General features: G+C 34.8%; 2 protein-coding genes across 10 annotated transcripts in view; one reads left to right on the top strand and one right to left on the bottom strand.

Moving 5' to 3' along the window:
• The window catches only part of Dmtn (transmembrane and coiled-coil domain 2 protein Dmtn), a 38962-nt gene extending 31344 nt beyond the window's left edge, over positions 1–7618 (bottom strand). For all 8 annotated transcript variants that reach the window (XR_015810301.1, XR_015810300.1, XM_088189144.1 and 5 more), the window contains exon 1: positions 7490–7618. The gene's annotated coding sequence lies outside the window, so the exon portion shown is untranslated. The remainder of the gene's footprint in view (positions 1–7489) is intronic.
• Positions 7619–12067: 4449 nt separating this feature from the next.
• Dyrk3 (Dual-specificity tyrosine phosphorylation-regulated kinase 3) overlaps positions 12068–18413 on the top strand; it is a 39692-nt gene continuing 33346 nt past the window's right edge. Inside the window, exons 1-3 of one of the 2 annotated variants that reach the window (XM_088189140.1) lie at positions 12068–12122; positions 16248–16646; positions 17659–18091. In XM_088189140.1, the coding sequence (XP_088045266.1) occupies positions 16327–16646; positions 17659–18091 (753 nt within the window). In that variant the 5' untranslated portion in view covers positions 12068–12122; positions 16248–16326. Of the gene's footprint in view, positions 12191–16247; positions 16647–17658; positions 18092–18413 lie in introns of both variants that reach the window. The other variant, XM_088189141.1, reaches the window with a different exon arrangement.

Below are 18413 nucleotides of genomic sequence, written 5' to 3'. Positions count from 1 at the left end.
ATATTATATTTTATTAATTTACGAAAAGTTTTATTTACATTATAAAAATAAATAACATATTATATACCATTGTTATTGATTCCTGGTTGGAGTTCGGCCGCTCAGATCTCTTATTTTTTAATACGTCATGCGATAATGACTCTTATTACAGCGCAAATAAGAACTAAAATAACACACAATCGCATATTCATCATTAATTAGGTCAAGTTCACTGCAGACAGCGTCGCACGCCGCGACAGCATGTTTACAAACTAAAATACACATTTTGACTTTTTAATTATTTAATAAAAAGTCCCGGCAGTTCTGGAACATTTTTCCAAAAATGCCCGGCATCCAAAGGGTTAAGGCTGCATATAAGTACATAATTTTTTTAATCATTATATTCAATGAGATAAAACATAATAAACATTCAATATGAATCATCGATTAAATACTATTAATGGAGTTCCAATATGACTCATGACTTTATACAAGTCGCTGAATGGAGAGGGTTTCTACTTAAATTTTAGCACAACATGATAGATGCCATAGGAACGGACTAAAAATAAGCATAAGTGGCTAATATGTATGCGGGTTTATGTATTATGTGTAATATACATATATGTATGTAAAATGATCGATCGAAATTATTATCTCGCACTATCACGCGATTCTAGCAACAAAAAATGCTGCAATGTAAGAGATAAAAGATGCTTTGTCTGAAAACGTTAGAATTAATTTTAATTATTTTATAATAACTAAAAAGATTACAGCAAATATAATTAAAAATACATACATACATTGTTCAAGTACATTTATCAAATTATATGTATATTTGTTAAAAGTTCGACAAAGGATGAAGCACAAAAACATGAAACGAAAATAAACTTTTTAATTAACGCTTTCGAGTATATACTGCTTCAAAATTATCATTAATTAATTACGTGTCCTAAGTGAAAAATAATTTTAATTAAAAATAAAAGGTACATAAATTAGTATTCTACTTTCTACAATGTAATTATGATAGCTATGTATTATCATTGTGCAAATATCTGTCATTGTATCGAATCTCATGTCTCTGATGTGAAAAATAATAAATCCTCTGACACACCTGTTTGTTATAAAGCCACATAAAAAAAATATTAAAAAATGTATACAATACATTATTGTCAGCACCGGCAAAATTATTCTACGTAGATATAATATTAATCACTTTAACCATATTCTCGTTGAACAACAACACGGATTTAGACATACACGTTCTACTGTCTCAAAATAACATTTCAATTAGTTAGAGATAGAGCACGATTGAAAAACATTATGTACAATTATCGATTTAACTATAATACTTAGCTGTTCAATAGTATTAAAATACATATGGGATAAGATAAACAAGTGCTTATCAGGAAATAGTGACTTCAGTGTGTATTAAGAATCTGGAAAATTTGGTATAGATACTAAGGATTTGAGCCATGGCTTGCTAGTGACTTTAATCGTCACCGAGAACGAGACGTCGTGGCTTTGCTTCGGGTTTTCACAAAGGGTCGTCGCCTGGGCTCCGCCCTTTGCCGTTCGGCCAAGCGACAATAAAAATAAAAATTGAAACCCAACATAGAAGCTAATACACATACAACATTTCAATCTCTACCTATAAGTTAGTTTAGACATGCCTTTGTAGTTGTATTCTTCGTTGATAATTCGAAACGATAAAACTTTCATTGAATTATTACTTAGGACGAAAAGTAAACACTGTTTCAAAACCAGTCAGAAACTATAAATCGATTCGAAGAATTAACAATGACTAAAATTGTAGAAATATCACATTTTAATTAAACATATTTGGTAAGTTTATTTAGTACTACTTATACAGATTTCGCAAAGTATTTTGATATAGCGAACCATAAACAGTTTGTTATGATTCGTTGTTGATATGAGCTTCATTAAATCGCTAACCTTTCAGGATTAATAAATGATGTGTTGTAACATTTTTCTAGAAAGCACTATAAAAGTTCCTCAAATGGAAATAATCTACAAACGATCTTAGCGCTTGGTTTAATGAGGCACCGCAACAATGTGGTCACACTTTATATTTTCACATTGGTGTTTCACATATGGATCGATAACATGGAATCACATTTTTATCAAGGAGCTTTTGGATTCGAGCGTAAGTTAAGTTATTCAATGAAATTTATGACAAAAGTGTTATACCATTAGATTGATTCAAATATGCTATTGCCACTATACTAAAAACATCAAATATAAAAAGATAATTATTAGTTTCTTATTGGTTTGAGAACAGGAGAACTCTTTTTTCGATCATTATGTAGATGTTTACTTATGTTTTTCGACTTTGAAAAAAGTTGTATATAAGTTATTGTATTTATATGTATTTTTAGGTTCTGCGAATAGATAATATTCACGATACAAATAAAAATATGTCTATATGTGATTAACATGCCATTTATTTGCGTGATATTATCAACGACGTGCTTATAACCACGTGGTATTGCATTTAAAATAGTTTATTTATAAAATTATACGTACAATACTCGGCAAACTCAATTTTAAATGTTATTTTGACAGTTCAATAAAATAAAACAAAATAAAAATAAACAGTAATGCGTTTAATTTAAAGTCAGATCGATCAGTGTTGCCAAGCGAAATAAAAACCAATAATGTGTTTCAAATTTGAATAGTGCGCCGTGTGTCAACATTAATTTTGGCATCTGTCAATACGAAATGGCAATTGTCAAACTGTGAAGCTAAAATTTATTTTTTCAATTCCTAATAAATAGTGAATTATAGATAAACTTATTTTTATTAATAAAAAAATAATCTTAATCCCTTATTTTCGATAATAGCGATTGTATACTTACAAACTAAATCCGGCGTTTCCAGTTATGGACCAATAGAAGATAATAAACAGATTGCCCGAGTTTAATGTAAATACTTTGAAATTAGATTAGATTTAAAAAATATGAATATATAATACATCGGCACAAAACTTACTGACTCTTTTGTGCCATTCAGAAGCTCTCATCGATTATATATGTAATAATCGAAAACAAATGACCAAATAGCGTAACAAACGATGAGAGTGGTGCCAGCTCTTCGATTATATAGCCATAAACGTTAACAAACCCTCAAATTGCCCTATCGACCAAACGCAAACGAGCAAATAAGCAAACACGCGGCACAATGGATAGCGCACTTGCTTATTATAATTATTACGCGAGCAAAAGTGAAGGATGCTTAGTCGTAATCGGCCGAAGTCCAACTGAATCTGATTTTGAATCCGACTCTATCTGCTGGCGCCAATCGCGAGCACCAGGAACGCGCCCAAATATCCGGAAAAGTCCAGCTCATTGCTTAACGTTTTCGCCGAGCGGATGATTCTATTATCACAGCGGAAGCTATAGGTCGCTCACAAATTGGTAAATTTAAACATCTGTAGGGCCTTAATGTTCACTATAGGGCGAGTGACGTGTATATTCAGTTATGCGATGATTCAACGCGTCTCCGACGAGTGCGTGACTCACTCGACAACAACGATCCTGAAGAAGGCGAGTCCAGGATGATGGTAATGAAGTCGCACGATTTGGTTAAATATGGACACCCACGTAGCATCGGACACAAGAGGAAAAGCGGATGTAAGCAGCGAAAAACTGACAAAAATCAGAAGCGATTTAATTGAATTCACACGCCCGTCGAGTTGTTTGCGCGCACACAAAACGGGTTAGAATTGTCGATTAAAAAATCAGAGAGCAACTATTTTTGGGATCCATATAAAAAGTTTCGTTTCGCATTTTAATCTTGGCAGGCATACAAACTTGCAGATGTGCATAACAAAAGGAACCAGTATAAACTTACATGCTCGTACTCAAGCAAGTCGAGTGTGTACTATTTTTTAAAGCACACAATAATAATAATCGATTCTTTTCAGTATTTTTAAGAGTCCATCTAGCTTTAAACTCACTTATTTATAATTGAGATCGAAAACAAACAGATGTCTAGTCTAACGTATACATTTACTAATAGAAGCGTGTTTTGATAATAATACATAAAACCAAAACGATGTTCTCGCTAATGCTATCCAGGTTTTTTTAACGAAACGATGAATAATTTGTGATTGTATGTTAATCGCTGTTTTTTATTCCGAAACAGGTTTTTATATTTTGAACGAGTTATGTAATTAAACGTGCGTTTTCGTATAAGGTGTTCGGTCACTTTCGCGCTTCTATTTTTGAACGAAGAAAGCGTCACGGAAATTATTCAATCAAGAGCATCTCTAATTATTATTTCATTATAACTTTATCTATAATATGCATTGTTTCATAAAATTTGATATTAAATATGCTTGAAAATTTATTTCCTAATATTTATTTCGAAATCTAAACTAGAAATACTGTCGTTAACGTTATTGAACAAACAACGAAAATATTGGAAACATCAAAAATGTTTAAACTCACAACTCAGCGAAGACCGAATGATTATAAGTAACATTTTTGTTGAAAATTATTTATGTATTTTTCTAATAATATATAAAAATTATTTATGTGTTTGAATTGCTCTCGCTAAAAGCGAATTTAAAAGTATGTTTAACTAAGTATATGTATTATGGTAGTGTTCGAAATCACAACGCATGAGCGTGTATAGTGGCAAAAACTTAATTGCTCCTAAGATCGCTTGTAAAAGAACTCTTCTAGCTTTTACAGAATATTACAACACGACATTTAGCAATGCTGAATGCAAAACAACTAACCCATGTAAATCATGATGTATATTTTGAAATGGTCTAATAAAATGGTATAATATAAACCATTGTCATATATAAACAAGAAACAGCGGTAGGCGGCCACAAGTTGATTTAGATTGAATGGTTTACTCTATCAAAAACTTTATTAAGTATTCAAAAGATTGGTAACAGTACAAAGTATAAGTAACGTATAACATTTATTGAAAAATATGTATTCGTAATTTAAAGGTTCCCTCTAAAATATACCACCTATATGAGTGATAGATATATCTTAACAAAATAATATAATTTTTGTACAGAATCTACAGGTAAAATCCGGTGTTCTAAAAATAATTTCAATGCCAGTTAAAAACGCAATTAAACATTAAAGAAATTAAAAGAAAGCTTACATAATATATTATAATACGTTAGTTCATAGACATTCTTAATTATAATATTTATAACAAGTATAATACATATCTACATATAGTCTTCGCATTGAGATTAGTTTTAAAAGTGCCATAAAAACTAATGTATTTGTTACAAATAATTGAAGCAGAATGACTAGAAAAGTTTAATGAGATATTTAATATAAAAAGCAAAGATTCCTGTTTCTGCCCAAAACATTGGCCAAAGGATCGAAGGATAGTAGGGATGTCAGTCTTTCCCTTTCCGCTGATCGTATATAAGACATTAATCTGCTCTTTACTTCTAAATTCTATGAGAATTTCCTAAGTAAAACTTAATGTAAAACTTGTGTTAAAAGTTCTGACCAACGTTGCTCGTACCTACCTGTTTAACGGTTTTGGTGCGAGCGAAACATTTCATAAGATATTTCTAAAATAAATAATATATTGCCCATTTATAATTATAAATGTTCTAATATTTGTTTTTATTCACATGATCTCCTATATTTTATTTCTGATCGTCCTATATTTTTATTCTAACAGTATGCTATTGTTATTTCAACTGTTTGATATTTATTTTGACCCTGAATAATATAATTATGACCAGACTGTTAACAATTAATAGTTAATTTATTCCGACTAAAAGTTGATTTAAATTCTGACCATTTAATTTGTTGCCATTTGAAAATGCGCTACGAATTCCATGCTGGAAATTTGAAGGAACCGAATTATCGATTACCGGATATTTTTCATGTCAACCTGTATCATAATTTATATTTATTGCACTAACTTATACTCCTATGAGCTATGTTAATTATCTCGCAGAAAACATTTTATATGAGGACAATTTAGATGAGCATTATATAAAATAATTGTTTCATAAAACGAATTGTTTGTGCATTAACAGTGAATACCTTATGAATAACTCTATGTAACGAATCCTTTTTTGAAGTAAATTTGTTTTATGGAACAAAGTATTTATTTAAATGCACATATCTATTAAAATAATTCCATGTTATATTCCCATGTGTGAAAATTTTGCTAATTAACATACCCAAAGAGGTGGAAATGTACCTCATCAGAGGAAAAGATTTTCTTTGAAAAATCAGACAATTCCGGGTCTTCGTCCACACACTCAGCAGCAATATTCTCGGCTGAACGAGCTCCACGATGATCCATAGGCCTTACCCTATCTCTAACGCTTTAATTTTTTCACTACGTTGCGAACTTTTCGCTCAGTAGGACGATGAAATTTGCCATAATTTTCGCGTAAATTTTGATACACAGTTCGTATAGAATTGTTTTTTCCTGTAGAACAATTGAACAATTTTAACGCGTTGAGCGGTGGTTAAGCGATCTATTTCGTAAACGTGTAGTTGCAAACTAACATTTGACACTAAACACGTGTGATTATTGACAGCTGTCTGATTTAGTGTTGCCAACATAGGAAACTCAAATTGGATCAACCTGAAAAAACTATTCCTATAGTTGTACAAATGTACAATTAGATATATTTATTATTTTAGGTATACTATATGTGTTTACGTGAAAGAAAAGTTGCAAAGAATATACGCAATACACATAGTTTCGTGTGTGTTTCAAAACATAGTTGTACTAGGTCTTTATATATTTAGTCATAGTATATAATAAGAATACTAAGTGAATATGAAATGAATATCATTTTTTTTTATTAGATTAATATTTTTGAAAGATTAAAAATTAACTGTAAAGACTTGGTGTTAATTTGTTGAACCCATATTTCATATCAGTAAGTCTGATTGGAAACCACATTGAGACAAATGCATGTTATTATTATTATGCATACATTAATAACAATGCATTAGATTTCATCAACTGTATTACAGTATAAATACATCAAATAGGTATTACTTTTGCTTTGATCGTAAGTCTGTTAATTGTGACAACATCCATTATAACATACCATCAGTATTTACATACACAATAAGCACATTCGGTAATCGTTTGACACACCAATGTTTGATGAACGATAATAACAGTTTTGGAAGCCCTCGCGGATTCGAATATTCGATCGAGTTTGACAGATGCGACCGGAGCAGAGGTCGCGACCTGCGCAACATTTGAGATTCACTGGAGGTCGGTCGAAGCGACGAGAGACGATCCTTCCTGTCCGCGAATTTTACGTAAGCGATCGAAAGTTCCGAAAATCGATCGGCGAAATTTTGACAGGAGTCGGGGATTCGGGAACGCCGGAAGCGAAAGGAGACGCGAATCGGAACCCTTTCAATGCGACATCGGGAGAGCGGATTCGATCGGCCCCCTATATGAGAGGCGGCGCCCTCGGAAGGTTCAAAAATCGATGAACGTTCGTTATAGGTTAGGTACAAACCTGTAGGGCGTATGCGCGCAGAGGGCGGCGCCGGCTAGCGGCGCAGACTCGCCAATCGCCACCGAAACCGGAGGTCGACGCGACCGCAACATAAACACAACCGACAATCGCGGCGAACCTTCGCCGACTGATTCATCGCCGCGCGGATGGCAACACTGGCAATCTATAATCGGAGAATTCGCTGACATTATTTGTATTCGTACACTCAAGTGTTATCATTTTTCATTAAAAATAAATCGGACATAGAAATAACTATGACATAATATAATTAATAATGTAGTACAATTCAATTATGCTGTATTGCGTATCTATACTTAGCAAAGTATTTTATCAAATAATAAAATAAACACAGAGCTATGAAGCAGTATATCGGGTGTATATAAATAAAATGTAAAAAAATATATTTTATGCTTTTAGACGTCATGGCGCATTGGGTTAACCTGTCAGGTCACGATGGTCTTAATTTTAATCAATAAATATTGTCCTTATTTATGGACGTCGTTTGGGAGAATCAAGTGGAACATCCCCTTAAATTTGGCCAGAAAAATGCATATCATTTAATGAAATAGAAATATTAAAAAAACGAGCACTGACATGCATACTTTTATATACTCCCTAAAAAAACTGAAATGACGTATTTGATTTTTAACCAGAAATTATTGGGAAATTATTACCTCAAACAAAATAAAAAAAACAGTCAACAATTTTTTTAAATAGGTATATCATTTCAGTGAAATCAAATCGAAATAAATTTTCACCGGTAGATATATATATACATATTTATTTATATTAACTAAAATATAATTTAACTAATAGGCGCTAGTGAAATTATATGCTGCTCTAAAATATCTATGGAACTTAATTTGCCAGTTATGAAACGTCCATTTACTACTCAAACCCAAATCTAACCTAAACGAATTAACCAAACCCAACTCGATCTAATGAAAGTTCTAAAACTAATTATAGTTCTAGAACTTGCACTAGTACAAGTCCAAAATACAAACTCAGGGGAAATAAGCGAAAGAAGAAGTACAAACAGATGTATTTTTCAGTAAAATTATCTATTCATTAGTGAAATCTAAATACATTTTCACTAGTAGATATACTATATTTATATTAGCGAAATTATATGCTACTCTAAAATGACTATGAAACTCAATTTGCTGTTCTAACCCAAACCTATCCCAATGAAGGTTCAAAAACTAATTAGAGTTTTAGAACTTACATTAGGTTAAGTCCAAAATATTTCTCTTCGGGGAAAATAAGTGGAGAAGTACAGAGATATCGCAACTCGCATCTCGCATCTCGCATATAGCTCCACAGTATGTTCTTGGATATTACACTATGTTTTAAAAATATAATAATTATCCTTATACGGACTTCTGATATGAGAACCAAGTAGCTGAATCTGCAAAATTCACCCCCGGTAGTTACAATGTTTATGCAAGCATCTGAATATTATTAAACGCACCTCTCCAACTTAAAAATATTTGTTGTAGTGCAGTCATAAGTATTGAAATTATAATAATTTAGCTTTGAATTACAGCCCAAATCAGCTGGAATTATGCAGAGAAAAGAAAAATCTATATATAATCAAACACGCGACCTCAAATGAGTTATTTAGACTTTGAACTACATTACAGTTTAGACTTTAAGATTGACATCAACGTTCCAGTACGAGTTAAGATCTAAGAACTTGTATATACAAAGTGTTGGTTTCAGTTCCGTTTAGGTTTAATCATTTTGACAAATTTCACTTGCCACAAATGTATACTTAATATGATTTAAAATACGACCTGATACAGAAAAGGTAATACTAAATGGACAATTGCTTTTTGGAGATTGTGTTAATTCGGAAATTTGCAGTATTTTCTAAAGTAAAGTGTGCACAAACTTTTTAAAAAATTGAACATCATACACTAAGCAAATATCTTACACAAAAATGGATTAACACCGAAGCAAACTCATGAAGATGACAACAACTTTGGGAATATTCTGTCTTTCATAAACATGGTTTAAGAATTTAGATATTGGAAAGCATTGAAGATTATCATCGCAGTGATACTACCACTGCAACTACTACCACTGAAGAAAACATAAAATTGATTTACTACATGATTGTGACAGATCGGCGAATCAATAACGAATCAATAACGAATTCAACATATTTTAAACAATAACTTTGTGTTATTGATTGATCAGAATCGACTCGTTTCTTTATGAAGTTGATTCTGATAATTTAATGGAAAAATTGCTGAGATATATGTTCAGAACAAAATCAGCCTAAGCCAAAGTAACAGTTGAAAAGGTGACCACCTCCCAAAAAATAACAGTGGTGCCGTTTACTAGCAAAGGATTAGCTATTTTTTATTGGAACGTGAAGAAAATATTGACGGTGAATTATATATAAACCATTTTTGGGCTTAAAGACCGAAGAGATGACTTTGCAACCAAAATAAACGCCGAAAATATGATAACATATATAATTTTCCAAAAACGAAATATTGTCTAGGGTGAATATTTACGTAGACTAAGCGCTGGAAGAGAAGTGATATCCCCAGGATGGTCCGCTGTGGTCTTTCGTGTTTCTATTTAAGTCTTGTTGTCTGCCATCTTGATTCACTTGATCGTCTGTGATGTTCTCATCTCAAACTGCCGAATCGTCTGTGATGTGCTCGTCTGGAATCGCAAGAGCATCTCTGATGTTCTGGCCTGCCATATGTCAAAATGTCAGATACACAATCTTAAAAATGCAGAGACCGTTAACCAATTGTACCGTTTGTATATTTGACCAACGAAATAGATTCACGCACTGAACAAGTTAAATTTGCAAGATTAATACATTCCAAAGATCATTAATGCAATGGGGTAAATGATAATTATGCTCTTAACGCCGGATAGACTCATTGATGTGTATCCTTTATTACACAAAATGCTAGTTTTTTCTGGACATTTTGAGCGCTTAAACGAGTGTGTAAAATGGAACATCTGTCGAGTTATACAATTGTGTAATATTCTGTTATTATCTTGCAGGTTAGTCTTTTTGTCCAAACGAGTTGTTATTTCCTTTATTACTGCAAAAGTGTCGTTTAAGAGACCTTGACATTAACTGCACAACTGGCAGACCCCCCAGCCCCCACACTAGCAAACTACAATACTACTTTTAACATGCTACGTCAACTTCATATGGGACAAAATAATCGCTTCGTCACACATATCAGCAGTTGCGTTGACTAAAATTTGTTGATGTTTTGGAGACGAATAGTGACGGTTGATAATTGGATACAAATTGGCCCGCTGTAGTATTCTTCATTTAAAAGTATACAGTTTACATGTTAAAATGGTGGTGAAAATGATCGATGGACGAGGTACCGCTGGCCAGTAATCTTCCGTCAACTTTTGCGCAAGAATGTGCTGTCTTCTGCCGCCGTCACGTCAGTGTTACCAGAATGCCGCCAGCTTTTGGGCATAATAAAATAAATACATAAATAAACCCCCACGACGTGATTATGAATTAAAATCTATTCCTTCTTTTATACCGAATCTAGCTTTATCAGATTTCAATCAATTTTTGAACTGAATTAATTTTTTCTTTTTTTGTTGTACAAAATTATTTTTTTATTGCTAGTGGTGAGTTGTTACAAATCGAAAGCAAACATTTAGTGTATTAAATTTGTATCGCTCAATTGATTCGGCACATAAGCTTTTCGACTAACTCGAATTTTCGTGAATGTCTCAAAACTTTGCTGTGATTTCAATTAATGTATCGTACTATAGATTATTAAAGTGACACGCACTCCGCATTTCGAAGCCGAACATCATCGACATCTTTTCGTAAACTTTGGTAATGCGCGTACTAAATCTTCATCTCTGCTAAAACGTCACTCTCAACTACTCGATGGAAATATTTTCTGTTCTATTACTACTATTCTTCAAAAATTAAAAAAGAATTCAACAAGTGACGAAGATCAGGAAAATGTAACAATTTGCTACTGAGTGGTAGCAGGTTGTCAATCGACCATCTCCAAAGCGACTTCAAGTTATTTTGTAGACAGCGGATACTCTGAAACACTTTAAGGAAATTCTAGCAGTTGGTATTACAGAGAGAGCACCGTCAGACCTAAATATAAAGTACGTAAATATGTACATACAAAATACATTTATAACAAAGTTCAAGATTATACATAAAAATAAAATTTAAAAATCATAGATATAATTATTTTATTGAGATTATTACTTATATTATATAATTATTAAAGAAGGTTTGTTATTTCTGACATTTATGCCTCAAAAATACCAACCAGCGTGTTTGGTAACTTTAAAAGATTGTCATTACAGATAAGACTTGTTATTTCAACGGCCATAATTAAACTTCAGGGGCAATTTCTTAATAAATAAATGGATTATTATTTTATACTGCAGATAATAAAATAAAATATATTTTTGAATTAATTTACACTCTAGTTATAATTAAAAATAAAAGTGTATTTAATTAAGTGTCGGGGGTACGAGATGGTCGATTTCGTCGGTGTTACGGCCACGGCGCTACGTTCGCGACGGCAGCGACCGTCAGTCGTCAGTCGCGGTCGGTTCATTGACTCGCAACGCCGAGGCCGGCGGCGGCCGCTCTTCGGTGAGTGGTCTCGCGCTGCTATGGGACCTGCAGCCGGCGCCCAGCGGCGAATCGCGACACAAACTTCGGTTCGACTCGAAGCTCGAAGCCGCGACGCGAAAAAAACGGCGTCGTCTCGGACCGCGGGGCCCGGACGCCCGACCCCGAACAAAGGAACCCGGAATCGCGGACGGGCGTCCGGAAGCGCCGACTCGGGGACGCCGCCCCGACTTACATAATGGAACGGCCCGCTATCGCGGCGACGGTGCCTTTCCGGGATTCGCGAACGCGAGCGCGAGTCCTTATTTATCGCACGGGAACGCGGACCGCGTTCGAGAACCCCCGCGGCGCGTTCGCGATCGTGACGTTTCCGTCTTTCGATTTCGCCGCTCCGAAACTCGTTTTCAGCAATAATATTGCGAAATAATCGCGAACGCGCCGACGGAAGGACTCGGACTTTTTTCGTCTCGGTTCGATAACCCCGGCTTTCGTGCTCTTAATCTCCTCCCGTCTTTTCTAATTTTATACCGAAAATCAATCGCCAAAGGTTACGAACTCGAAATCGAATCGATCCGAAACGCGCCCGAAAACATGCCTCGTTTTCTCGCAGTATAAACAAAACCGAATAGAATAGAACGTGCCAAAACTTGCGCAATGCGAGCTAAAAATATAAAACGCGATCGAGATAATCGATCGGACGTCAAATTTCAGCCATTTAAACGACGTCCATCTTAGATTTTAATCAAATTCAAAATGTAATGTTGCCACTTGGAAAAATTTATAAATGCACTTATTTTGTTGTTATTGTTTTATATCGTCCGGGACTTTGGGATCAAAATTGGTTCTTCCGTAGTGTTTTATGCAATTGCATGATAAAAATATGAGACTTTTACTCTTTGTACGTAAAATGTTGTTTATTAGAAAATTTACAAACATAGTTTATTTTTACTTCGACTATCGCAAGTTTATCGATATGTAGTACATTGGTACTCCTGCATATAAAAGCTTATTATTTATTCAAATGTCAACTATATAAACATTCTAAGTACTAAAGTTCTTTCTTAAAACTATGCGTCCTTTGCGGGTGATCCCGATTTGTAAATTAGAGTCGATTTTAACTCGGCATTCTAAATATTTAAAAAAAAATTCAACTTTGTATTCTATTCTGGCACAATTTTACGTTCCAATGACATAAATACTATCTAATTAATGCAGAATTTCCACCGTGTCCTTTTTTCTATGAACAGACTTTCTTCTCTTCATACCGATATAATACAAATTTTGCTTGATTAATTTTATTGTTTCAATTTTAGTCCATTTTCAACCGTTATAGAATCACCATAATTACTGTGTTGAGGATCAATTTAAAGTTACTACTAATCTTTCACGCGCTAAAATCCGACTTCATACACTATTGCTAGCCTAACCAACCTTACGTAAATACCTTCGGACACAAAATAAATACAAGGTTTGGAAAACTATGATTCACAGAGTCTATTGATTTTTACATATCCTGCTGATCTTGATATTTAATTGTTTGATTTAGCTCTTCATAGTGATAATTAATATTTTGTCTGACAGATATACCCATTTCGCTTAAAAAATACACAACTAGTATAAATACAGTAAAAATCTTAGTACTAGCGTTCAAAAAAAACTATTATTATCACTGGTTTTAACGTCCAACGTGATTTGGTAGAAGATTATGGGTCTCCTGATAATAGTCGAAGAAACTGCATTGTTTTTTAAGTTACATTATAACATCCGTAAACTTACAGAGCCAAATGTCAAAACATATACCAAGAATATGTATATTAGTTGTAATAACATATTCTAGCCAGAAATTAAATATGTGTATGGAAAAGAGCAGTTTTCTATATCTTCTAGTTGTCTTTAGTTACGTGAGTTCACTCGAACGTATCTACGCTCTATTTTTTCCTCGAGAGTCAGCGCATAAGAATAATTACACGTAGAGGGGGTCGTATCTCGAAAACAAAAAGCAATTATGCCCTGTGCGCTTACACATACCGGCACCGCTCTTCGGGGCGACAGACCAATCAAAGGGCAATTATTTAAGAGTATGCGATGATCGCGCATTGAACGATGCTTTTGTATACTGACTATTGAAAATAAGTAGATATCATTTTCGACAAAAATGTCAACATGATCTTGTGATAATTCAGTCTTCTTGTTGTAGCCAAACCATTCGCATTCATAAAGTTTCATCGAAAGCATATTGAAAAAACTTTTATTTGTTTTTGAACAAGAAAATTATCGTGAAAAATATAGAGATTTTTTTTATCCATTTTATAGATAGATATTTATATAGGTGATTCATTAATAAGTTCCCATTAATTGATAATAATTGATCTATTATAAAGTCAGGATTGCTGCAGGTCTACTGCTCCGAAATATATAAATTGTATTCCATTAGAATGATATTTTTAATATGCATACGAGATAATCACACCAAAAATTTCAAAAATGTGATTTTGAGATAAACCAAGTAAAAAATCTGTTGTATTTGTTTACTCGTTATCTTACGTTAGAAACGAGATAAGATATCTGTCTCGTCTTACCTTTTGACTTTATGACATGAAAAATCGATCGATAAAAATTGTATATTTAGTTGTAACTGCATGGTTTACCTAGTTATGAATTTTCAAACCGAATTTTTTTCATAATGTTGAAAAGCTTAAAGTTATGTACTGAATTACATATCAGTAACTAGTTTATTTATTTTATGTAAGATTTTTCTCACTTATTATTTTCATCGAATGAGGGTATTTAAACCATGGCTGTAATAATTTATTTATCAAATATTTTTATTAGAACGTCAAATACTCGCATTTAGTACTATTTTTTAACGTATTTATTACGTTAATATATCATTATTGTTTTTTTCTTATCTTTCATTAAGTTTCAATAATAATAAACATATTTATTGTTGAGGGGCGGTGTCGACAATCCATTCAAGCTCTGCACCTTTAACCGCTTAATGGCTGACGTTTTCCGAATTATAATGGCTATAGGAACTAAAAAACAGGACAAATATGTATACATATATCCTTTTTTTAAACCAAATTCTTAACCAAAATATATGAAAAAAATATACAAACTTATCAAATTAAAATTTAATTATTAACTAAATTTAAATGCGTTGTGTGTGTATTTATAAAAGGTGACCCAAATTCAGTTTCTGAACTCTTTAAAAAACACGCAAATTTTAGTATATCTTTGATATATTTTTTTTGTTTCATTAATTATGAAAAAATATCAATGGCTGCCTCTAGACTTTTTGCAGCAGCCGATCCTTTCGATTAAATTGTCGATGAATTTTTTTCTACATTTCTTGACTGAACGGGCGCCACGACGATGCACCGGCTTTACCCTATCTCCAACACTTCTACTCTTAACATAATTTTGTTCAGTGGGACTATGAGATTGACCATAATCTTCCCATAAATTTTGATACAGTTCGTACAGAATTGTTATTTCTATATAATAATTTTAACGCGTTGAACTTTGGTTCCATTTCGTAAATGTGTAACTAACATTTGACACTTGGAACACACGTGATTATTGATAGCAGTGATTTATAGTGCTGCTAACATAGAAAACACGACATAATATGCGTGTGTTTAAAGAATGTTTGTGCATGTTTAACTATACTCCGTTTTTTTTAACAGAGTCACTTTGAGGTGTATCCATTTCGTCATCATTCATAAGTGAAAAAGAGTTGACAACTTTGGGTGTAATTTTCTAATTTCTACATATTTTTATGTTGAAATAGTGAAAGTTATAAGCTATCAAAATTTATCAATCGTTATCATTTAGAATTTGAAGACGTTCGCGCGCTGCGAGTGTCGAAATAACAATGAAGTAGTTAGGACGAATAACTTTTAAACTGTTAAATGAAACGAAGTATAGCTCCGAATTGGTGTTAGGGTTTTTGAAATAACACGCCGATTTTGATCCCGCCGTCCCGCGCGACGGGCAGCTGCGCGGCGACAGGTGCTCATCGAGCTTTCGAGGTTATGTCTCGTCGGGCGGTCGCGCTGCGCGTTTGTTGTGACTCGACGGTCGGATCGAAGGGGCGCGCTTGCGCATTGGTCGGCTATATAACATCGCGTCGTTCGGTTGCAGTCTGGCTTGAGGGGCGGCGCAGAGCTGGTGGTGCGTGCGGTGCGAGCGACGCGGCCGACGATGAGGAGCAGGTGAAGGCATGCCGCAGTCCAGAGGCGGGCCGACCGAGGGGGGCGCCCCGGCGGCCCCTCCCGCGCCCGCGCCCCCAAAGAAGGCGGCGGCCGAGGGCGCGGGCTCAGCCGCGGGTCCTCCGCCGACGCAGCCCCTCACGGTGCCGGAGGCCCTCAACACCTATCGGTACGAGCTTTCCTGCGACGAGTACCGCGAGGTCTGGAACTACTCCAAGATATACTTCTTCAAGCCGTCGTCCGTGCCGAGGCCCCTCGTCGACGGCAAGACCAAGTACGACGACGCCGACGGCGCCTACCTGCATTCCCTCAACGAGCACATAGCATACAGGTGTGTATTCTCATCTTTTGTTTCTGTCAACTTGCTCCTAGAACGTATCGAGTTTAATTAATCATTGTTGTGAAAATCTAAGCTGTTATGATCGATCGGGATTATAATTATAATCACTAATGCCGGTCTCCCAGACTATTACATATATTGAGGTTCGTCTGTTAGTCGACGATTTGCTGGTATTAAAGTATGCAATATCTCTAGATAACTGTATGATTATGATTAGAGTTAATATAATGTGTCTGATACTCTTACTAGTTTAACCCTTACCTTACGGTACAAACATATTAGTGAACTTCAGTGTAAAAATTAATGATTTAAAATTTGAATGAAGCGAGATTATTACAGAATAATCATTATAATACTAGTCGGTCAAAATGTGATAAAACTAACATTGGACATCGCGACTATTCTGTATACGTCCACCTCAAACGACTGTTCCCGAGTAATTGACCTCTTTGTGCTCGTCGAGTTTGAATGTTTTAAATTCTCCAATATTTTTTTTCAAATGAAATTCTACGTATTTATAAAAATATTCACACCACAAAATTAAGTATTTAAGTTTCACGCTCCTTATTAGCCATTTCATTCTCTCTGATAATAAACATATAGCTTATCAAGAAAATATTGCTTTCATTGTCCTCTAAAACTCGATTTCCAAAATGGTCATATGCAATCGTTATCCGTCATTATTAATAGGTAGCTATGTGGCGTGCCCACTCGAGCTTTGTTAAATGTCAATAAAGGAAGATCACCGTATTTACATCTTGGTACTTTTTATTGCAGACACTTGGTACTTTTTATTATCGACTTTGTTCTCATAACTGAAAATCGTTTCAAAAGCTCTACAAAATAATTTTTATTACATCATATACCAAATAAATCGATCATATCACTTTAGTGTAAAAAAAATACTTATTACTCTTATATTTTTGTTATTACGTTTTTTGGCTACTCAATTTTGAGCACGTCCGTGCGAAACAATTCAGTTGATCGTTCGTATGCCTTGCAGATATGAAATCCTCAAGATGATCGGCAGAGGGAGCTTCGGCCAGGTGTTCAAGGTGTACGATCACAAGACGCGCGATTTCTTCGCGCTCAAGATGGTCAGAAACCAGCTGAGGTTCTTCTATCAAGCGAAGGAGGAGGTGCGCATCCTCGAGCACCTCCGTAAGAAGGACAAGGACAACTCGATGAACGTCATCCACATGCTGGACAACTTCACCTTCCGCAACCACATGTGCATCACGTTCGAGCTGCTCTCGATCAATCTGTACGAGCTAATCAAGAAAAACAAGTTCCAAGGCTTCAGCCTGCAGCTCGTCAGGAAGTTTTCGCACAGTCTGTTACAGTGTCTGGACGCTCTGTCCAAGTTTAAAATTATACATTGTGATATGAAACCGGAGAACATCCTGCTCAAGCAGCCCGGGAGGTCCGGAATAAAGGTAATAAATGCCATTGTTTACTATATTAGCTGTACCTAAAAAAAGGCGCAACAGATTTCCGCTCGCGTGAGTGTGCGAAAAAAGCCCATCCACTTCAGTACGCTAACCATCGAGGTTAATCTGCGCGAATCGGTGCCGCATCTCTGTCGCTCTCTTTAGATCGACGATGCGTCTCGACGCCGCGCGTCCGAAGGCGAACCGGAAAAAAAACGACTCCTTTGTCCCGTCTCGCGAATCACACGCGAGTGGCGCTCTTCCTGAGTTTCGTCGATTGCGTGCTTAGAGAGAGTAGCGAGTGGCTTCTACCCTCGAGAACTTCCTC

This window comes from Plectrocnemia conspersa, unplaced genomic scaffold (genome assembly GCF_051122295.1).
Source record: "Plectrocnemia conspersa isolate PC_06_02 unplaced genomic scaffold, ASM5112229v1 ptg000008l, whole genome shotgun sequence".
NCBI classification, from domain to species: domain Eukaryota; kingdom Metazoa; phylum Arthropoda; class Insecta; order Trichoptera; family Polycentropodidae; genus Plectrocnemia; species Plectrocnemia conspersa.
Note: the sequence above shows the minus strand (reverse complement) of the source record. Positions and strands in the feature narration are given on the sequence as shown.